The sequence below is a fragment of the Aulonocara stuartgranti genome, assembly GCF_965226115.1.
Source record: "Aulonocara stuartgranti genome assembly, chromosome: 13".
NCBI classification, from domain to species: Eukaryota; Metazoa; Chordata; class Actinopteri; order Cichliformes; family Cichlidae; genus Aulonocara; species Aulonocara stuartgranti.
Window position 1 is genome coordinate 16,224,966 of NC_138949.1, and position 23,899 is coordinate 16,248,864.

The 23,899-nt window shown below is 39.5% G+C and overlaps 1 protein-coding gene across 1 annotated transcript; it reads left to right on the top strand.

Moving 5' to 3' along the window:
• Positions 1-6: 6 nt before the first annotated feature.
• Positions 7-14,291, top strand: bmp5 (bone morphogenetic protein 5). The gene is made up of 7 exons (XM_082557805.1): positions 7-1,923; positions 4,262-4,454; positions 8,342-8,490; positions 8,852-9,049; positions 12,792-12,868; positions 12,994-13,104; positions 13,237-14,291. The coding sequence occupies exons 1-7, from the start codon at positions 1,431-1,433 to the stop codon at positions 13,384-13,386; spliced, it is 1,371 nt and encodes a 456-aa protein (XP_082413931.1). The 5' UTR covers positions 7-1,430; the 3' UTR covers positions 13,387-14,291.
• The last annotated feature ends 9,608 nt before the right edge of the window (positions 14,292-23,899 follow it).

A 23,899-nucleotide genomic window follows, 5' to 3' on the forward strand; every position in this document is an offset into this window, starting at 1 on the left:
TATCACATCACTGATCTCATCTTTCACATGGAATCGTGGGTGTGGTTTGCACTTGGGAGTTTCCACTCAAAGTGAAGCATCAAAAGGGGATTAAGTACGGTGATGGGTTTGGAAGAAAAAAGAGGAGAGAGATCATCGCATGGCTCGTCGAATTAGGACACTGCTTTAGGAAACTTGGATGAGCGCAGCTTCAGCTAAAACGCTCTGTGGCTGGCAGGGAAACTTCAGAAATGACTAAATGTTCGGTTTTTACGCTAGATGGCGCTATGTGGCAACATCTTAGTATGCGTATGAATTTTTCTAAGAAGACTTCCTTTCCACCCTGTTTGGACAGTAGCCACTCATCACACGTGAATCCCTCTCTGTTTATATGTTTAATTATCCCAGCATGGCGGCTTTCGCTTGTGTTTATTTAATGTCCCATGAGGGTGAAGCTTTCTGCAATAAACTTAAATACTCATGTTTAATTCTTGCTGTTGAGTGAAATGATGTAATTTTAAATTAAAGCATATAACCACGTGCGGTATGTGGTTTACAGCAGGCCTTTATCTCCTCCCGTCCTGAATTATGGCTTTACTATATTCTCCTTGTTTGTTAGTGTATTTAATATTTCCATACCTGTGAATCCTCCATGCATGATAAAAACATGACCCTCGTTGTTTTGCGGTGGATGCAGCTGAAACCCTCTTTTATGAAGCCTTCAATAACTTGAGGTGATTAAAAGGCTCTGTCATTATTCTTTCACTCGTTAGGAAGGCCTCTCGGATTTCAAGTGTCTCCTTTTACACTCCTGAGTCGCCACATTCATCATGGGACCTGGCTGAAGTTTTATTGCGGCCGCTAGAGGAGGATGCAAAAACAAAAGCTGAGGAGTGTGGGGTGGACTCAAAGGGCAACTAGCCCCAATACACATTCTCAGTGGGGAGGAAAAAAAGTGAGAGAGAGGGGGGGAAAGAAAAATGCGCGCCGGGGCATGAGTCGAGTGCTTCTCTCTGCTTAATTTTGACACAGTTCAACACATTTCATCCACTTGGAAACTCCAGGTTATCCCCCGACGTTATGGGCGTACCTACACGTTTTTTCATCACAAAGGAGTAAGGTGCGGGACGGGGTCACACAGCTCCATAAATACTTGGTGTGGCTGAGACTTCGGATGGATCCTGGAGGCGTAAATACTGCTGCTGGAGGAAGCTCGCACACAGGAGAGGAGCGGCGATTTTTCTGCAAGCTGATACCTCATTTGTAGAAGGGCAGACTGCTAAAAGCCTCCTCAGTTACCACCGTGAAAGTTGTGGTGCCTCTGGCTAATATGGAAAGTCTATGATTCCGTGTTGGCACAACTATAGCATAAATTGTTACGCTTTTTTCTCTCCCTTCACTGAGTGCGATGTAGTTCATCTTCACATCTCAAAGTGAGCTGATTTGTCAAGATGACAGCGCTTACACCTTTGAACCGTGCCGTACTTGGACTTGCGTGGAGCTGTTTGAGTTTCCTGTCGTGCGTGCATTGCGTTTTAAGTGACAATCATGTGCACTCCAGTTTTATTTACAGGAGGTTGCGCAATCACGAGCGCAGGGAGATACAGAGAGAGATCCTCTCCATCCTGGGCTTGCCTCACCGTCCCAGGCCCTTCTCTCCCGGGAAGCAGGCGTCCTCCGCGCCGCTGTTCATGCTAGACCTGTACAACGCCATGGCCGTGGATGAGGAGGAGGGCGTGCAGGAGAGCGCAGGGAAGAGCTTTAGTGCCAAGGCTCAAGGGCACTCTAGGAAAAGTTACTACAACCCCCAGCATGCCGGCTACTCCCGTGTGGCACAGCCTTACCGAGCGGCCCCTCTCGTAGGCCACAGCCCCGCACTCACCACAGCGCAAGACACCAACTTTCTCAATGACGCCGACATGGTTATGAGTTTTGTCAATTTGGGTAAGTGTCATTAAAACGGGATCAATATCCACACGTGCTATAAATCAATATATACATCGGGATTATGTGCAGGTGATTCTTGGTTATCACGGACACTGAAAGAAATTGACTTATTCATCTTTCACTAGATTTCTATTTCCTCGACAGAGATAAGTGAGGGATTTTAAACTTTTTATTTCTCTTATTATAGATGACATTAAGGCAAATCTTAAAACACCAACATAAGCTGAACGAGCCTGCTTTTTGGGATGAAAAATATTACCACTTATTTCTGGAAAATAACCGGACACACGTACAATATTTTTTTAGAGAAACCTGTGCAAGCTCTCATACGAAACTTGCCGAGGAGCAATTTCAAGATTTATAATTTTTGAAAAGACATTTGTGCATCTAAATGTAAAAAAATAAAGTTCGTCGTCAGACATCAGTCATTTTCAGAGTACCGAGGGGTTGCTACAGACTCCTGTTAAATATTTTGTATTTAACACAATCGAGCTGAACGTTTTGACCCATCAATTTGTGCTGCTTTCTATTTTTTTCTGAAGTCGCTTTTATGTATAATGATTGTGTTTGTTCGGTAGCTGCGACCCTTAACCCAGCAGTTCACAGCGACTTATCAGATGACTGTCTGACCTTGAGAAAATTGGCCTAAATTATTTCCTGTTGTTAAAAGAGGGTGATACTGACTGATACTCATATCTGAGGTTCTGTCACTAAGAGAAACCACAAGCCCCTTTCATAATATTTGTGCTATTTGTACCATTTATTATTCCATCATGACATTAAAAATATTCGCAATATTAATCAAAATATTACACAGTCCTGCAGAACTGAATATTTAAAAACAAATCCCTGTAACATATCATCTACAAAGTTTCACTATTTTATTCTTTAAGGATTGTATTTTCCAAAATACAAAGCGAATTTGTGGAGACTTGCTTGTAACATTATTCCCTCACCTTGGTCTCAGCCCATCTGTTTCCACTTACCGCTACACCAGGGCATGTACACTGTCAGGCTTGAAGGCTCTGCTCTCATTCTGGAGACTGTCAGTGGAGTGTTCAATGGGGCTCTGTCTTTATTACAGTACACTCACATATAGCTACTGACCTCAACTGTTTTAAAATGTCTATGTGGCATTTTATGCGGTTTAATATGCTTACGCTAGTATCAATAAGAAGCCAGCTATTCAAACATCCAAACACACAAGACAGCATAAAAAGGGGGGCTTTTATTAATAAAACATCAGTCATTTGATAATTTCATTACAGCCCAGTTAGAACCAGCTGAATAAAACTGATATCTTACATTTTTATTTAATATTTTGCTATTTCAAAGGTAAATGCTCTGTGTTCTCAGTGACACTTCTGTTTCAGATTACCACCCGTGGCTAATATAATGGAACGCGCTCAGTGGGTAAAAGTCAGAGCTGACCTCTGACCTGTTTGTGCTAAGTAACGGCAGGCGTTCCCTCTCGATAAAATATCAGGGAAATGCACTGCATGATATCACCGTGGATGCCAGAACATCCGCTGACCTCAGCCACATGCCTTTACTCTGCTACCAGGTGGAGGTGAGAGATGGCCGAGGTCACTTTGTCAGCATGTCCCTAATGTAGGTACACTGGAGCTCTTTGATGCTGAAATTGAGGACATATATATATATATATATAAAATCAGATGCTTCCCCTTAGGAAAAAAAAATAGAAGCTGTGCATATCCTCCACTTGTCTCCACATAGGTATAAAACAAATCCACCGATTAAAAAAAAAAAAAAGACGAGCCTTAAAAAGTAATCTTATATTATCTGTTATATTAGAAATATTTTACTTTCAAGCTTAAGGGTTAGCTACTTTTTATGAAGCCTAGCAGAGGTCAGAATGAGGTCAGAAAAGAGGTCAGAGTAGACACTCATGTGATGCTGAAGAATCCTGTCTGCTCTTTTTCTTACTTGAGGAGCAGACGAAAGTGTCTTTAATTGAAATCAGCCTGTTTTTCTTAACTGACAGCCCATTCATCATGGCCAGAGAATGCAGTTAGGCACACAGTAGAGGGCCTGTCTGGGAACTGCTACCTGTATTGAGTTGACTGATTTAATGAACTGGAAAGTGCTTTTGTTGGTAGTCAAAATGTTTGGATTGGACCTTGAATGTGAAAGAAGATGTGATAAATTACACTTTTTTCCTGCGCATTGATGCTGGCATATTTTCTCCTTTAAACAGCTTAAGAAGCAGTTCAGGAGGTGAACTCATACATTTATATATATATATATTTTTTTTTTTCATCAACTTTTCTTCCCGGTAGAAATCAACTTTGTCATAAAGTATTTTCTTTTCCAGTGGAGAAAGATAAAGATTTTTCTCACCAACGAAGACACTACAAGGAGTTCCGTTTTGATCTGACTCAAATACCGGACGGGGAGGCAGTGACTGCAGCTGAGTTTAGGATCTATAAGGACCGTAGTCATGGCCGCTACGACAATATTACCCTGAAGGTGACCATATATCAAGTCATCAAAGAGTATCAAAACAAGTAAGTGCCAGACCAACCACAACTATGTATTAAATGTTCATATTAAATGTGATTGTACCTCTGTAGTCCTGAACTGTTTAACTGGGTAATCTCTAAATAATTTCTGATATTTTTATTACATAACGATAGCTTAAAGTGTCCAGCAATGTGTAACTAAAATGCTTTACCTCAACCAGTTGGTGTTTGCTGCTTTAGTAAACTCATGAAAGTGTTCTTTTTACTAATGCTGCTACTTGCATTTAACTAAAAATGTCCCAGCACTTCTTGGATTACAGTTTAAAGGACTTACTGCTTCATTTTATGGGCATAAAATTATTGTAGATAAACAAGGGGGAAAATGAGTCATAAAGTGAGTCAGTCTTTTAAAAAAAAAGAACAAAGACAAAGGACCTATGTTAAGTTTGTTCTCAGTTATTTAAAGGTTTAGTGAAATGTAAAACAGGCTGGAAGCTTCTTCCTTGTAGTGAAAAAGCAGAATGAAGTAGCCGCTACTGCAAAAAGTGAGAACTATTTAAAACTATTTGCATCTCGATTTGTATCTTATTTCATAATGGCCATTGTCTGTCGGGGGTTGAAACTTTCCACTTGCAAAGCACATCCTCCCATCTCAAACTCTGCTCTCCTTCATTCGCACCATGTCTGCCTTACAAATATAGTTCACGGATAAAGAGAACTCCATTAGCAAGTTGGCCACTTATGAAGCTTGGAAGGTCCGTCAGTTATCACTCGTCTTGTGTTGCCTGCCAAGCTGGCTGTGTCCCAGATGAAACCACGAGGGCCCGTATCGGGAGGGGGTTGGAGGCTCCCTAGGGTGCTCCCGTGGTCACTGTTATGCCCGCCACCTGCCTGTCTTAACAATATTCCGGAAGTTTAAAGCAAGACATAGCTGAATACACAAGGGTGCACTTAAAAGTGGGCCCACATTTGCTTGCCAAAAATGTGTGTGGGTGATTGAAGGGAAGATATGGCCCTCCGGGGCTTTGAAAAGGTCCAAGTCAATGGACTCTACCATCTTAAAGGGGAAGAATGCTCAGTTCATGTTTTCACACATGCTTTCATGGAGAATAGTGTATTTGAATTAGTGCTCACAAACAGGTACGAGTCTTTCACAGTGACTGAAATCTTAGAGAACAGTTTTCTGGATTTTTCTGTCATCATAAAAGCTTAAATGCAGTTACAGTATGAGTAGGGTTCATTTGTAAAGCCATACAGATTCTTTTGTGTTTGCCTCCAGCACGTTAGGCAGAATGCTGCTTATAGACACAGACGAGTTTCAGCCTGTGCCCTTAATGTTGTTTTATATACTACACAAGTTGCTGGAGGTCTGACCCCCTTTTAAACCATATCCTCTTCACCTTGTACGTTGGAAGCGGGTGAAGTTGTGCCACAAACCTCTACTAAGTTTCTACAAAATGCTGATTATATAAATACTCATGATTGCCAGTGGTTCTCATTTGGCCCATTCAACAAAATCAGTTTAGCACAGATTGAACAGGTTGTGGTCTCTGTAGCAAATTTAAAACCATTTTGTTAGGGTATTTTAGGGGTTTAAGAGACTGACAATATAAAGCTTAGAAAATCAAATCCCACTAAAAAAAATGTTTCCTGTCCACATGTTCTGCCATTTACTTAAAATAATAAAAGTTCAGTAAAAGCAATGGCCAGTGATAGAGATAATGTGTTAAATAGTGCATGAGAATAACACTGTATATAAGATGCTGGTATTGGGGAAGTCTGTGGAGTCTGTAACCAGAATACACTTTATGTATGTATTTGAGGACTAATAAGTTCTTTGAACTTTAAGCTGTTTTTTAAAATTTATAACAGCACAACTTATTTTGCTATTTTAAACTTGCAGGGTTTATGTTTACTTGCTAGTGTCTTCACTGAGTTAATGAAACACAGAAACAAAAGCAACTATGTGAAAATGCTCTACTTCGTATCCATACAGGTTGTCAAATGTATACTTAAAGTCAGAGTACTTGTAGTTTCAGACAACTGCACACCTATCTCAGAGTCACACCTGCTCTGGTACTGAACTTTACTGCTGAACATGAATTCCTAATGGAAAATATTGACTTGTGAACATAGTTTGTTAAACACAGAGCAGTCTGAACAGTTACCACTCAGCTTTGGTGTTCAGTCACATTCTCTAGTGACCCCAGATTAAAATGTAGGATAAACATTTGCACTCTTGGATACAGCTACAAACCTATACCTACTCAGGCTAAATTATCACAGGAAATAAGCTAAAAGCTACAAAAGTCAAAAAGGAAGTTTAGAAGTATGTCATGCATAAAGATTATGCTTGATTTTTATTACACCTGCAATAAAGACATAAATGGTTCCTGAAGGACTGACGGAAAATCTTGGTTGTCTCTGACCAGCATCAGGCAACCACAAAAACGTAACAGGCTCTGCTTTATCTGATCTGCAACTTGAAAGGAATCCAATGCAAATTAGGAAGTAGGGCTTTTTTTTTTCAACTTTGAGTTGATTGAGGCCTTATGTCAAGCTTATGTTAAAAAACAGCAAAAGAAAAACAGCTGATATGCATGATTCATAGCTCCTGAAAGTTCTGAAGTACTGGCAAACCCTGTGCCCCACGACTCTGCTATTTATTACTAGTGAAAGGTTTTTCCAACAAAAGCACCGCTTTCTTTTCAGGTCCAGCACACAGTAACGAGTTTAACACTCTTCCAGACCAAAGTTTTTATTCATTATCAGGAAAAGCATAAAAACATAACAAATCAGACAAACAAGAGAAAGAAAAAAAATAACCCAAAAGAAATCACACAAATTAAAGTCATTATATATCTTTGCAAGTACACATATGGGGGGAAAAAGAATGAAAATGTTTGATTTCCAAAGGAGGGAGGGAAGAGTTGCCACAGAGTTTGGAATAAAGTACTAAGTCATGATAAGATTCAGTCTACATGTTCTAGAAAATAATGCCAAGTACATGTGCACTCACCAGCCACTTTATTTTCTCAGACATTTTGGTCCATATTGATATGATTACACGGGTGATGCAGATTTGTCAGCTGAACATCTATGATGCCAATCTTTCATTCCATCGCATCCCAGAGGTGCCCTGTTGGATTAAGATCTGGTGTCTCTGAAGGCAATTTGAGTACAGTGAACTCATTGTCATGTTCAAGAAACGAGTTTTAAACAGTCTGAGCTCTGTGACATGGTCCTTTATCCTGTTGAAAGCAGCTATCAGAAGATTCAATTCAATTAGGTTCAATTCAATTTAATTCAGGTTTAGTGCCAAATCACATCGACAGTCACCTCAGGGTGCTTTATGCCAGGGTAAATATCCTACAGCAAAATCAGACAATCTCCTATAAGCAAGCACTTTGTGAGAGTGGGAATAAAAAAACTCCTTTTTCATAGGAAGAAACTGAAGAAAGTGTCATGAGCAGTTGGAGGGTAAGGGGAAAGGGAGTATAGACAGAAAGCTGGATACATTGAGGTCATAAAGGGATGGTCAGCAACAATATTCAGGTAGGCTGCAGATACTAGGTGGGATGGAATTTTCTGTTGTCCAATTTTTGTGCACGCAGACAAGTTCTTTTGGTTAGCTTGGTTTTAAGAAATGGTTATTTGAGTTGCGTTTGCGTTTATGGCCATTCTTCTCTGATCTCAGTCGCTTTTCTTCCCCATTCTGAATCGGTTTGAATTTCAGCAGGTTGTCTTTACCATGATTGAATTCTCTCAGTTGCTGCCACGTGAATGTCTGATTAGACAGTTGTGTTAACAAGCAGCTGAATGGATGTGCCTAACAAAGTAGCCAGTGATATATGCACCAGCTGTTTTTGCTCATTTTAACTGTAGCTTATTTAGTGCAGATGTTCATGACATTGTTTTCATTGACTTTTTAGAGATGCAGAGACGTTCTTACTTGACTCCAAAAAGGTCCAGGCATCTGATGGAGGCTGGCTAGTGTTTGACATAACAGCTACCAGTAACCACTGGGTGATGAATCCACAGCAGAACCTGGGCCTGCAACTCTGTGTGGAAACTGCAGATGGCAAGTGGAGTTCAGTTTTTCTTTCCATTACTTTTTTTTCTCTTGTAATCGCTTTAGATTTATTTTAAACTCCTAGACTTTTAAAAGGTCAACTTCACCTTTCAAGACAATCCACAATGTCTGCATTTGATTTTACGAAAATGTTTTATGTGACATCAGGTCAAATGTCTGGCAGTGTTTGGATTATGATTATTTATCACCAATTCCCACCAATTAATTGCCATAAATCAAAAAAATTAAGATGAGCTGACCTGGTTTTTGTATTTGTACTTACTCTGAAAGCAGTCATAAATTTCTAAAACTACCCATTGAGATTAAATGTTGTTTTAAAAGTTTTATTTACCTTTTTATTTTTTTAAAGGACGAAGTATAAACATGAAATCTGCTGGAATCATCGGGAGGAACGGGCCCCAGTCCAAACAGCCGTTCCTGGTTGCTTTCTTCAAGGCCAGCGGGGTGTTGCTTCGCTCAGTCAGAGCTGCTGGTGGGAAAAAAAAGAACCACAATCGCAATAAATTGAATAATCAACAACAATCCTCAAAGGCACCAAAAACTGGAGGTAAGTGGGCTTAAAATTCAATTCAATTCAATTTTATTTATATAGCGCCAAATCACAACAAAATTCGCCTCAAGGCGCTTCATAGATACAGAGAAAAGCCCAACAATCATATGACCCCCTATGAGCAAGCACTTTGGCGACAGTGGGAAGGAAAAACTCCCTTTTAACAGGAAGAAACCTCCGGCAGAACCAGGCTCAGGGAGGGGCGGCCATCTGCTGCGACCGGTTGGGGTGAGAGAAGGAAGACAGGATAAAAGACATGCTGTGGAAGAGAGACAGAGGTTAATAACAGATATGATTCAATGCAGAGGGGTCTGTTAATACATAGTGAGTGAGAAAGGTGACTGGAAAGGAAAAACTCAATGCATCATGGGAATCCCCCGGCAGCCTACGTCTATTGCAGCATAACTAAGGGAGGATTCAGGATCACCTGGTCCAGCCCTAACTATATGCTTTAGCAAAAAGGAAAGTTTTAAGCCTAATCTTAAAAGTAGAGATAGTGTCTGTCTCCCGAATCCAATCTGGAAGCTGGTTCCACAGAAGAAGGGCCTGAAAACTGAAGGCTCTCCCTCCCATTCTACTTTTAAATACTCTAGGAACAACAAGTAGGCCTGCAGAGCGAGAGCGAAGTGCTCTAATAGGGTGATATGGTACTACAAGGTCATTAAGATAAGATGGGGCCTGATTATTTAAGACCTTGTATGTGAGGAGCAGGATTTTGAATTCAATTCTGGATTTAACAGGAAGCCAATGAAGGGAAGCCAAAACAGGAGAAAGATGCTCTCTCTTTCTAGTCCCTGTCAGGACTCTTGCTGCAGCATTTTGGATTAGCTGAAGGCTTTTCAGTGAGTTTTTTGGACATCCTGATAATAATGAATTACAGTAGTCCAGCCTGGAAGTAATAAATGCATGAACTAGTTTTTCAGCGTCACTCTGAGACAGGATATTTCTAATTTTAGAGATGTTGCACAAATGGAAGAAAGCAGTCTTACATATTTGTTTAATATGTGCATTGAAGGACATGTCTTGGTCAAAAATGACTCCAAGGTTCCTCACAGCGTTACTGGAGGCCAAGGTAATGCCATCCAGAGTAAGAATCTGGTTAGATACCATATTTCTAAGATTTTCAGGGCCGAGTACAATAACCTCAGTTTTATCTGAATTAAGAAGCAGAAAGTTAGCGGCCATCCAGGTCTTTATGTCTTTAAGACATTCCTGCAGTTTAACTAATTGGTGTGTGTTATCTGGCTTCATGGACAGATAGAGCTGGGTGTCAGTGAAAATTTATGCTATGTCTTCTAATGATGCTGCCTAGGGGAAGCATGTATAATGTAAACAGAATTGGTCCGAGCACTGAACCCTGTGGAACTCCATAATTAACCTCAGTGTGTGAAGAGGACTCTCCATTTACATGAACAAACTGGAGTCTATTAGATAGATATGATACAAACCACTGCAGCACAGTACCTGTAATACCTACAGCATGTTCTAATCGCTCTAATAGGATATTATGGTCGACAGTATCGAACGCTGCACTGAGGTCTAGCAGGACAAGCACAGAGATGAGTCCACTGTCAGAGGCCATAAGAAGATCATTTGTAACCTTCACTAAAGCTGTTTCTGTGCTGTGATGAGCTCTGAAACCTGACTGAAACTCTTCAAATAAACCATTCCTCTGCAGATGATCTGTTAGTTGTTTGACAACTACTCTTTCAAGGATTTTTGATATGAAAGGAAGGTTGGAGATTGGCCTATAATTAGCTAAGACTGCTGGGTCTAGAGATGGCTTTTTGAGTAAAGGTTTAACTACAGCCAGCTTGAAGGCCTGTGGTACATAGCCGATTATTAGAGATAGGTTGATCATATTTAAGATCGAAGAATTAATTAATGGCAGGACTTCTTTGAGCAGTTTTGTAGGAATGGGGTCTAAAAGACACGTTGATGGTTTGGAGGAAGTAATTATTGAAGTTAACTTAGAAAGATCAATTAGAGAAAAAGAGTCTAACTTAACATCAATGGTACTAAGAGTAGCTGTAGATAATATTACATCTGTGGGATGATTATTGGTAATTTTTTCTCTTAAAATTTTACTTGTGAAGAAGTTCATGAAGTCATTACTAGTTAACGTTAAAGGGATTGTTGGCTCAAAAGAGCTCTGACTTTTTGTCAGCCTGGCTACAGTGCTGAAGAGAAACCTGGGGTTGTTTTTATTTTCTTCAATCAGTGACGAATAGTAAGATGTTCTGGCTTTGCGGGGGGCTTTCTTATAAAGCAACAAACTATTTATCCAGGCTAAATGATGATCCTCTAAATTTGTGACACGCCATTTCCTCTCCAGATTACGAGTCATCTGCTTTAGGGTACGTGTTTGAGAATTATACCACAGAGTCAGGTACTTCTGATTAGAGACCTTAGTTTTCACTGGAGCGAGCTACAGTATCCAGAGTCGTACGTAGTGAGGAGGTGAAATTATTAACAAGATAATCGACCTCTGTTGGGGTAGCGTTCAGATAGCTGCTCTGCTCTATGTTGGTACAGGGCATTGAAGATGATAACAGTGGGTGGATTATATTCTTAAACTTAGTTACAGCGCTTTCAGAAAGACATCTACTTTGATAAAGTCTACTCTCCACCGCTGTGTAATCAATTATTGTAAATGTAAATGTTATCAGGAAATGATCAGACAGGAGGGTTTTCAGAAAATACTGTTAAATGTTCAGTTTCTATGCCATATGTTAAAACAAGATCTAGAGTGTGATTAAAGTGGTGGGTGGGTTCTTTTACATTTTGAGAGAAACCAATTGAGTCTAATAACAGATTAAATGCCATGTTGAGGCTGTCATTTTTAGCATCTACATGGATGTTAAAATCACCCACAATAATTATTTTATCTGAGCTCAGAACTAAATTAGATATAAAGTCTGAGAAATCAGACAGAAACTCTGTGTAAGGCCCAGGTGGACGATAGATGATAACAAGTAAGACTGGTTTCTGAGTTTCACAGCTGGGGTGGACAATGTTAAGCATCAGGCTTTCAAGTGAATTAAAAGTCTGTCTTGGTCTTTCATTAATTAATAGGCTGGTGTGAAAAATTGCTGCCACACCGCCCCCTCGGCCTGTGCTTCGAGATTTCTGGTAGTTAGAATGACTCGGGGGTGTTGATTCATTTAAACTAACATAATCATCTTGCTGCAACCAGGTTTCTGTAAGGCAGAGTAAATCAGTTTGTTGATCAATTATTAAGTCATGTACTAACAGAGACTTGGAGGAGAGAGACCTAATATTTAATAATCCACATTTCACTGTTTTACTCTTTGGTTCAGATGTGGATACTGTATTGTTCTTTCTTTGTAATTGTTTATGTTTAAGTTGTTTGTTGCTGGTTTTTAGTTTGTTATTTGTCTTTTTGGGAGCTGACACAGTCTCAATCATAGTTCTGCTGTTCTTTGTTCTTCTTCTCAAAGTATTTTCTTGATTTCTTACTTTGGAAACAAATTTGTTTATAAGTGGCTACACATGATATTTGTCATTTCGATAAATAATCCAGCACATTGATTAATGCTTATTATCCACCAATTACCATTATAAATGAAAGGAATTTTACTTCAACTTTAAATGTTGGGTGTATTAATAATTCTCTGAAACATCCGTTAACTCCAAAAGCAATACATTCATAATAGCATGTTGTAGTAAGTTAAAAAAAATAATTTCTTGTCATAAAAAAAGTACTATTATTTTTCAGATTATAACACCAGTGAACAGAAGCAAGCCTGTAAGAAGCACGAGCTTTATGTCAGCTTTCGGGACTTGGGTTGGCAGGTAAAACACAAATATTCGACATCTCTTACAATGAAAAAATTGTTAGGTAATCACACAAAAATGACTCATTTAGTCAAATTATGAGATAATCAATCAGGTATACTAAATGTCTTCTTTTTCTAAAGGATTGGATCATTGCACCGGAGGGCTATGCTGCTTTTTACTGTGATGGCGAGTGCTCGTTTCCACTCAACGCACACATGAATGCAACAAATCATGCTATTGTGCAAACTCTGGTAAGCATTCTTTAGAGTGTATCCCGCATGCGTGTTGCAGTAAAGTCTGGCTATAAGCTAATAACGTTCTTACCATTTGTAACTCTCTGCTGTTGCACCTCTTTAAACTCTACTTTATGCTCTCATTTATAGGTCCACTTAATGTTTCCTGACAATGTGCCAAAACCATGCTGCGCCCCAACCAAGCTCAATGCAATATCAGTACTTTACTTTGATGACAGCTCAAATGTTATCCTGAAGAAATATAGAAATATGGTAGTTAGGTCTTGTGGGTGCCATTAACGGGCGAGGCCAATTTTAATTTATGCAGTCTGGCATGGGAATTGCTGGAGGTGTGATGTCATGTTCAGTATTATGTATATAGAGTTTTATTAATTTATTTTCCTTTTTAAAAAAAATAGCACTGAATATTTTGATATTTAAATGATTAGGACAAAATACTGATTTTACTTTACAACAGTTATCATTTAACTTCTGTGTCCGTTGGCATATACTTTGTATTGGTTAGGACTGTATATCTTTTATGAGAAAACTGTTCACTGGAGTCACTATGATCGCTTCCTCTTCTGTTGTTTTCTTTTCTCCTTTTTTTTCCTATACATAGTGTTCTACAAACGCTATAAACACTGTATTTCAATGTTAATTTCTTAATGAGTTCATTCCCAGTTCAGAACGGTAATCGTTCATGACAGACGCATACAGAATAATGTCCCGCGATACTGTAACACAAGCACATTTTATTAACAAGGGGGATCTCCATATTATGCTATTAACACTAACGTCTCAACTTCAACAGGCTCTTGGAAATATTTCAAATTAAATCGGATCACAGGATTAAAATAACACACTGAGCGTTCTCTAATATAAACCAAACTGCCCAAAGCTGTTTTCAAGCTGTCACCGTCTTTCAGCGTTGATACTGTTTCACCTTTTCCAAGCCAGTTTTTTTTCTCTGGTGTTCTCAGAAAGGGAATATGTCAGTCTGGAATGAAACACGTATAATGTTGAGTGTTCGCTTATTTTTTTAACAATGTTTATCTCTTACATAAACACTGTTTCTCATTTCTCTGTGGACTTTGTCATAGTTACATCTTTGCGCCGCACATATTCGATCTCATGTTTGGAAAGTAGTGTATCTTAACGTAGAGTGCTGTGTATTTAATAAATGTACCACTTGAAAGCTCTTATCTTTGCTCGGCTTTTATTGACTTCGCAGCTTTTCTTTCTTCATTTATCACGCACAACTATAAATCTGTAAGAAGAAAGAAAAAATCCCTGGTGAAATAAATGCATTATTTATTGTTTCTTATTTGTTTTTTTAGTTTTTTAGGTATTTCTGTTTGGAATTCTGTGGATCTTTTACTCACTGCTGCCAAACTACCGTCTCAGATTTATCAATGTTTGACAAGTATGATATAAACTAGAAGTACACCCACAGAGCCTGATGACATGCTCTTAGGGAGCGGTAATGCTAAGTAGTACAGTGCTACCAGCGAGGCAATGCTGTGACCTCCGATACCAGCCCAAAAGAGTGATTATCATGAGAATGACAGCAGAGAAAAGCAACATTTTCCAGATTATGGTGGAAAGTTCCCATCAACCATATTATTTATGTGACATGCTTGATACATATATACTTACCGGCATGCTGTAAATTCACATTTTGTCACTGCCCATCTGCTTCGAGCTAAGATTCAACCTTGGAAACAAAGTGGAAACCATAAACAAAACCGAGTGAGTGTTGGTGCACTCATCCATGGATAAGCAGGACTTCCCGAAAAGTGCGAGGGAATGTGCTTTTTCCAAAAAAGTACTATGGTTACGCAGAACTCTTCAATGGTCTTGGAAATGCAGGGATTAGGTTAAGGATTAATATTTATTTGCACAACTGTGTTGACCCTCACTGAACACAGGATATGTACTGTTGCACTTTCCCCCTCCACCCTCCCTGTTTTATAACATTTTTTCTGACAGAACATTGAGTGACTGTATTTCACTTAATTAAAAGCAGTGGCTGGCCTGCCCAGATGTTATGTGGGCTCCATCGAAAAGGAGTGTTGACATTCAGTGAATAGAAGAGGCCACCTGCTAACTTAACTCTTGGCTTGAGGGGTGATTTGCATTCCTGTGGCCTGTTGCCTGGCATGATTACTCCTAGCACTTAACAATCCCATCTACTGTTTAATATGATGGATTCTTTCCAATTCAGCTACATTTCTTCCTTGTCTGTAATGCAGGAGCTGCTATGAATGAGCTTCTATTTAGGTTCTCCAAAATGACACAACCCTCCTCAACAGTAACCTCTTGACCACATGAAAGGGTAACAATTGCCATACTCGGGGCGGATTAATATAGTGGCCCCTTTTCCTCCGAGACCCCCGCAGTCAAAAGCAGCCAGCAGTGAGTCAGAGGTGCCTTGACATTTATCAGATCCGCACTTGTAGTGGCCACTTCTGAAAAAGGTCACAACCTCTGGTAGTTTACCTTTCCTGAATGGTTGCTTGTGAATTATTCATGCATCGTGCACTCGGTTTATAGTATATGTCACAACATGCTGTTGGCTTTACATAAACATAGTTGCATAATGTTGAGATGCGTTTCCATGTGCTGATATTTTTTTTCTACCACAAACATGTTTATCCTCTTTACCTGATTAAGAAAACAGAGGTATCCATGTCAGCAGCTGTTAAGAACATGTTCTTTTATTCAGCAAACAGGATATATTTATTAAGGAGACATCATCTTGAAGCTCCTACCTGACTGGGCCAAAAGTCACAAGTGCTTGAGGATTTAGGTCATTTTAATGTAAACGAATCCACCACCACAGGAAATGCTTTGACCCATGCTGAAAAACAAATACAAAAAGCTGCTATAACGTGCCATTAATCTTGTCAGACCACAAACAGAGGTGGCCACTTAGAGATGACAAAATTAGAATCACAGATTAATTTTTTTTAAAAAGAGGCAGAACGTTGCAGTCTTTTTTCCTTTTTAAAAATGTAATTCCTTTTAGTGCAGTGAAGCATATCAGTCATCGTCTAAAAGATTTCCATAGTCAAGAGGAGCTGGTTCTAAATGGGTAAAACTACACAAAAAGAAATATTTTAGAAATACTGGAAAAGCAAAGAAGCTGGGATATGCTCCAGCCCCCTGCAACCCTAATAAGGATAAGCAGAAGAGGATGGATAGAAAAAGCAAAGTATTGTCTAATGTAAAAATATCATGCCATCCCTCCTTACTTTAAACTTTGCTTCTAAGGAGCCAGACTTTCTTATAATGTTCAAGTCTTTCATAATTTTTCTTTGGCCACTGGCTGCCTTCTCACTCAGCCAGTTCAGTCCAGTCCTTGTACTTCACCACTTTCAGGGGAATGTTTTGTTTGTTAAGCCACTTAACCCTGACCTATGAATCATTCTAGCATAAAAAGTCACCTAGCTGAAGCGATGAACCAGTGTTGGGCCAACCATACAATTTAAAGTAAAGAACCAGTTTTAAATTGTAATAGCAGCCTGTCACACACATCATTTGTTTCTATTTTTTTGTCTTAGAAAAAGTAATCTAATTTACAAAAAGTGCCAAAGATAAGAGTTTGATGGGCATAAACAGATGAGCAGTATCTTAAAGTCATTTTCTTAAGAAATAAGAAAAAAAGACCTGACACAGGACCTAAAGATGCATCTGAGTCTTCAATTTGGTCCAGCTACTGTTTGCTGAAGCATCATCAGAATTTGTCTCAGTGTAATGGTGGCTGTCAAGAACCCATTCTTAGGGGAAAAAAAGCAGTGCTATGCTAAATTACACAAGAACTGGACTGAAAATCTGTGGCAAGAAGTCTTATGCAGTGATTAATCCAAATTTGGCATTTTGACAATACCATATTTAAAGGGTCCGCTTGGCAAAAGCTTTATTTTTTAGCATGACAGACACACTGTCATAGCATACGTGGATAGAAAAACACGCTTCCAGACATGGATTGGCCTCCCCAGAGCTAAGACCTTAACATTATTGAAGCAGTGTGGTCATCTTGACAGAGAACAGAACAAAAGGCAGCCAAGATCCAAAGAGGAGCTTCCTTCACGAAGCCTCTGCAACTAAAGTAATCTTATTTGTTTTGAGTTTTAACCTTACATGATGTATTTCCATGTCAATTTGAAGAAGTTTTAATAAATTGCTGCACCTATTTCACATTTTTCAAGAAAAATATGAAGAAAAGGGGGGTGGGTTAAGACTTTTGTACACAACACATATTTATATCTGTTCACCCCTGTATGATAAAACTTGGTACCTTGCCATACATGACACAAAGTCCACCATATGATTTTAACACTGGTTTTTTTTTTGTTTGTTTTTTTAAACTTAAGGCTTCTGGCCCTTTTGAGTATTTAATTTAATTTCCAATAGTTTGTTCCAGTTTATTTTAAAGTGCATCTGAAGTATTATGAGTTATCAATTTTCTAAACAAGTGATGCAAATCAGACTGTTTGAAATAAAAAGCACATGTAACCAGTTGTTCATGAATTGGAATTGGAACTGTTCACAAATATACTCACAAACTGTGAAACTAAACATTTATTCGCCGCCTTAGTGGAGATTAATATGCTGGGTACACTGCAAATGCACACTTCCACACAATTAACCTGAACATTTTTGACTTTGACTATCATTGATGTGATCAATTACTGCTGCTGTGGGCTGCAGGCAGTTTCGATGACTGAAACAAAGCTTGGCTTGATCACATTTTGTTCAGTCTAATATAGCTGTGCAAAATAATAGCCGTTGTTCATTTAGTTTAGTAATTCCATGTTTTATTGATTTACACTGTGTCAACCAGAGATCTTTTTCTTTCTGTGGCTCAGAGTTTATTTTGAAAGTGTCACCTTGCAGTCCATCCACAAGGCAAGTGAAATTGTATCTAATAAAAATGTTGTGTAGTTTACCTAATTCATCTCCCCACATGTGGTTCTCCTTATTTGTATTCTGTGGGTGGGCTATGGCTTCCATATAGCTCAATCAGACCCTCTTGAAAAGGAGACCATATGGGTCACATTTTTACACATTGTTTGGTATGACAAGGCTGCAGTAGGACCATCGAGGAATGTGTCCTCACAAGGGGCAGTGCAGAAACACTATTATGTTTGCTTGTTATTCCCTTATGCGCATAATCTTTGAGAGTAAGAGAAGAGGGGCTCTCAGGTTCTCTAATTTACAGCAGACTGTTTGTGAACTCAGCTGTCAACTCCAATTAATATTATAGTTGGCACCTGTGCATTTCAACTCTTTCTATATTTTAAAAATGTTCTCCTTTCAGTCTTATTAGCATGTTTTAAAACTGCATTGGTCTTTCCTGATGGGATGCAAGAAATAGGCTAGAATTAAAAATTTAAATGTCCAGTTTACTTTGCATACTGCATGTTTTTAAATGCTAATCGAACATTGAGCCGTTTTCTCTTTCTATTGCATGCAGCATTTGCACAACAGATTTTTTCCATGGAAATGCATAGAGCATGGTAGTCTTTAGAGATTCCTTTGTGTTTTTTTTCTTAGCACAAAAATAGCTTCTAACATGATATGTTATGATTAACCATGCCTGCTGTCTTCTTTTTCCATGTTGCTTGGGTTGGACTATTTTTGTCAAAGAACATGTGGAATTTTAAATAATGTAACATATAAACAAAAGCTGATGAACAGGATATTTCCCTGTCTCTGAATCCAAATCCGTGTCTGTCCTGTAATAATCATGGCGATTTACTGTATGAATGAGGTTTCAAATTGCTGTACCTCAAAAGGCTCTAGTGTTAGCTTTTATTTTTTCTGAATTTATTCATTTTTTGTTACTTTGCTTCCTGCATCAGTTTTTTCCAAATGGTTTTTATATACTTTAGCCTTTCTTTGTATTTCTGTTTGCCCTAAAATACTTTTTGGGGGTCACATTTTAGGTAATGAATCTTGACTTATGGTTTTGCAACAACTCCCTGCATTTGAACCAAGCAGCAACCTCTAGCTCAGAAAAATCAAGCCAATACAGATTAGCCAAAAACTGCAGCTCTTGAAGTGGTCACTTGCAGCATGCTCCAAAAGTGAGTCATTCCCACATGGACTCTTGTCCATAAAATGCCCAACTTCATAGCAGAATTTTTTCACTGGTACAAAAAAAAGAAATCATTTGAGTAAATATATGGAACAGTTCGTGTGTGGTAGCTTTCAACCTGCTAGTCCTTTGTCTATCTCATTGCATCTGATCACTAGCTTGTCAGGAAATCTTCATCCAGCTCCTGTGTCAGTTAGCTTTCTACCTGTAGCAGAGTTGGCTAGACTTAGGGCTATTGGTCATCATATTAGCATAGCTCCTTGCCTGGCCCAGCCACTGAACTCACCGCAGCACCACAGGTCCTAGAAGTGGGCCTGCTGACCCCTAGCCAGTTCCTGCTCTTCCACCTCATACTCAGGAGTCTACTTTATTGTGGAGACCTGGTTAACCTTTTCTTTCAATGACATCCTGCCTCAGAATCAACCCATGCTAAACCCAGATTGTTTCCACAGCCAACACAAACTGTCCCAGAGAGTCTGCCTTCTTCACTGTTGCTCAGTTTGAGTGCTACATCTTGCAACTGGTGAGTGCAGAGACTGCTCCCAAGTCAGTCTGACAGTCAGTCCGCCAGCTCCAGAGTCATCCCTCCTGATGGACCCTCAGGCTGACATCCAAGCTAAGAAGCATCCGCCCTCTCTGCTGATACCTGGCAGATGCCTGACTGCACTGGTTCCAAGCTTTCTGTTCCACATCCTGCCTGAAGTACTATGTCTGGCTCGCCAGCCTTAGAGACCTCCAGAGAGCTTCCATCTTTACCGCCAGTCTTCTGAGAGGTTCTATTCTCTCTGTAGTGTTCCTGCTGGGCCTTCAGATAGTCTTCTTCTCACCTCCAACCTTGGTCTTGCCTGACTACCCTACCACTAGGCCAACCTCAAAAGTAGCCTCCCCTGTTCACTGAGCCTCCTGGCTGCCCTCCAGAGTCGTCATCATGGTCTGACTGAGCTGAGTTGCTCCACCTAACTGAGTGTTTACCTGGGTCTTCCCATCCCCTTTGGAGCAATTGGCCCAGGATTCTTAGCTCCCATGTTCGTCTGCTGTTAGATTATCTGTCCAAACTCTTAGACTCTTTATCTCCTGGATGCTTGGTTATTTTTCTTACTCTTTGCCTCTTTCTTCAGTTTGCCTGCATGGATTTTTGTGGGCTTTTGCCTGCCGACTGTATTTTGGCATGTGTGACTTACGATGAGTTTGAGTTTACCTGGTTGGTGTTTTCTACCCCGATCTTCCCACACATCCAGTAAAGTAATTAGTAAAACACACTACTGTTATCAGTTTACAGCTGAAGGCACACAGAGATGTCAACAGCGATGACTTAAACCAAGCTCATGTGTATTCTGGCAGTTGTAACTTATGCTGTGAAATTCAGTTTCTCCCACCAAGGATAAGAATACACTGAAGGAAATCTCTACACTTTATGATCCAGGTGGAGCCGTAATCCAGCCATGAAGTCCTCTGTGGTGCAATATAAAAATCTGCACAATAAATATCCAGCTGCTTAGAAACATCCTCTTAAATTCATTTGTAACAAAGCGATTTTAAGGAGTGGCTTTGTGAAGAATGAATGATCTGATTTTATTGCTCCTTTAAACAGTGTGGATTGGTAAATGGCCTGTATTTGTATAGCGCTTTACTTAGTCCCTAAGGACCCCAAAGCGCTTTACACTACATTCAGTCATCTACCCATTCACACACTGGTGATGGCAAGCTACATTGTAGCCACAGCTGACCTGGGGCGGACTGACAGAGGCGAGGCTGCTGGACACTGGCCCCACCGGGCCCTCTGGCCACCACCAGTAGGCAATGGGTGAAGTATCAAGGATGCAATGACCGAGACTGTCGCAGCCGGGGCTTGAACCGACAACCTTCCGATTATAGGACAAACTACTAACTCTTGAGCCCCGATCGCCCCAATTAACATTTCACACTTGCACTCACTAATAAATATAGAAAAGTGATCTTTATTATGAAAAAGACAACTCCCACAGCCTTCCAGTAGACTGCATGTGCACTACAAATGATGCTCAGCCTTTATGATAATGTGTGGACTCATACCCAAAACATCAGTCAGAGGCTTTTGTGAGTAAAAACCATAGGGTGCTCAGTGGTGTGATTACTGTGAGGATAATCTTTAACACACATGCTGTCTCAGAGGGGAGCTGTGGAAAGTTGGCTAAGAGTGGTCGGCCTTCCAGAAAAAACTGTAGGACACGCTGCTATTTTTATAAAGACCTCACATTTTATTTCTTTAAAAAAATGTTTGTGGTTTTTTGTGGTACAAATTTGAATAAACTGAAAATTGAATAGGGTAACATAAGAGCATAAATACACACACACACACACACGCTTATGTATCTCTCGCTCTCTCTCACTCTCTCTCTTTCTACACACACACACACACACACACACACACACACACACACACACACATATATAAATGTACATTCTTCTTTGCTTTTCTGTGCAGCATATGTAATGCATGATTCCGTTTCAGTTATATGCATCAAGTGGTCTGGGGGTGTATATCCAACAAACCTTTTCATCTTCTCTGTATATGAAAGACCATGTCATTATTATTACTTCCATGGTGATGATGATGTGCTATTCGCTCAGCACCAGAACTCTCTTGTTGTTACAGTTCAGTTACATTCATGATGTAGAAATTGAAGACGGATGGAGGATGAAAATTGATTTGTTCTGGTTCCTGTTTTTTTCCCCTTCCACTTTGTTTTGAGTGTGTATCTAAGAGTTTAAAACTTCTTTCATGCCATGCCGAAACCTGTACTCCATAAAGTACTGTTTTTCACATCTGTTTCTACCTCTGTAAAGAGAGAGAGAGAGAGAGAGAGAGAGAGAGAGAGAGAGAGAGATACAGAGAGAGGGAGGAAGAGAGAGAGCAACAGAGTCTAGTCTTGTTCTTTTTTTAATGGAATTTGTTTCCAAGTTCATAAACATGGTGTGACAATGTTTGAATTTTATTTAATATGTTGAGGCATTCATCTTCTGCCTGGTCTCCAGAATCCTCATGTGCAAAATATATTGTTCTCAGGAGAAGCTAACAAACTAGCACAGAGACATCCCCTTTCCTGTCAGGGCATATCTGTTTGCCTAATCTACACAAACTTGGAGACTATGTTTCTTTACAGAGTTTAATCTTCTTAGAAGACATCTTAAGGCTGTGCAGTTGTTTCACTGTGTTGGTGACCTGCTAATTCGAATGCACTGTCAATTTCTTTCGCTTCTTTATTCTACTTTAGTTTGAATTGCTGAACAAAGCAGATATCAATCATTTTTGAATTTTGCAGTCACACAGATTTATTGATGCCATTATACAACAATCCACTATTTGATTATAGTGGACTCTAATTCACATTTTGAGAAATTCAGTAGCTCATATCTAAAAAACTGAAATTATATGTGAACATTGAGACTAAATTTTGATCATTTGTTCTAGTTTTATACCATTTAAATGTCAAATGCGTAAGCCTGGACATACAGTTTTCCTTGTTGGATGAACTGTGTTCTGGTAATAGTGTTTAAACTCACCTGCATTATATTGATTCCTTAGATGGGGAAAACCCCTCAAGGCCAGTTCTTTAAAGTGACCTTCCCCAGCTGGTTTTTGTCAAGAAGATAAACCATAGATGCTGAGTTTCCTTGAAAGCTGAAATATGAAAAGGCTGGTTCGGTTTAAGCTGTTGATGCAGTTATCAAAATTATACACTAAAAAGGCCTTTTTCCCCCTCAGGAGTCCAATCATTCCCCTCAAAACAGACGTCAAGTACAGACTTAGATGAGCTGCAGTTTCGGATTCACAATCATCTGAAAAGAATTTCAAACCCAACAAACCACGAGCACCATTAATATGAATTAAAGTTTATCTGTTGGCAAATATAATTTAACAAATACTAATTTGGAGAAATGCACTGCAATCAAAACCAGATTTAGATTTAGTTTTAGTTTAAACCTTTAGAATAATGCTGCTCTGCTTTTATTTCATTTTTGTACCCAAGAGGAGCCTTTAAAAGTCATTAGAGGCAATACACTCTTTAGATTAAAACATTTAGGGTGACAACTGACAGTCATCAAATTTTAGGTCTGCTACAAAAAAATGTCTTTCCCAAGGCTGATCGCATGAGTCGCCCTCCTCCCCTAGGAGATTGAGGTACAGGTCTCTCATCACAGGGCAGTTCAGCTTGGTGAGATGGTTGAATGCGAGGACTTCATTAAGCCCCTCTATTGTTAACATCTGGGTTCAGAATGCCTGTTTTCTCTGGTAAATGTTGCCTTGGCTTAACGGGGGATTTTATTACAATATGCAGTTGACATTGGCAGCAGTGGCACGCCTGGCAATGGAAACTGTTCCGCCGGTTCAGGTCACAGGAGATCAATCAAAGCAGGCTGTTACACTGAAACCTTCAATTCTCAGCAGTACAGGGAGGTGAATGTGTATGTGAACTTGTTGAATCAATTAAGAAGAAAAAAATCACCAGCTTTCAAACTGAAGGAAGCACCTTTTCCTGGCCTTTATTTTCTTTATTTCATTCATTTATTTTCCTTAAAAATAAAGGAAAATACTCCTCTGTGCTTAATTTCCTCTCTCGCTCTCTGGCCTCCTCCCCCCACTTTAGGAGATGTGGTTGTCATGACAACCGCTGAGTCATCCTCTACTGTAAGTAGCCATCCTCATATTTAATCTCTGCATGCAGC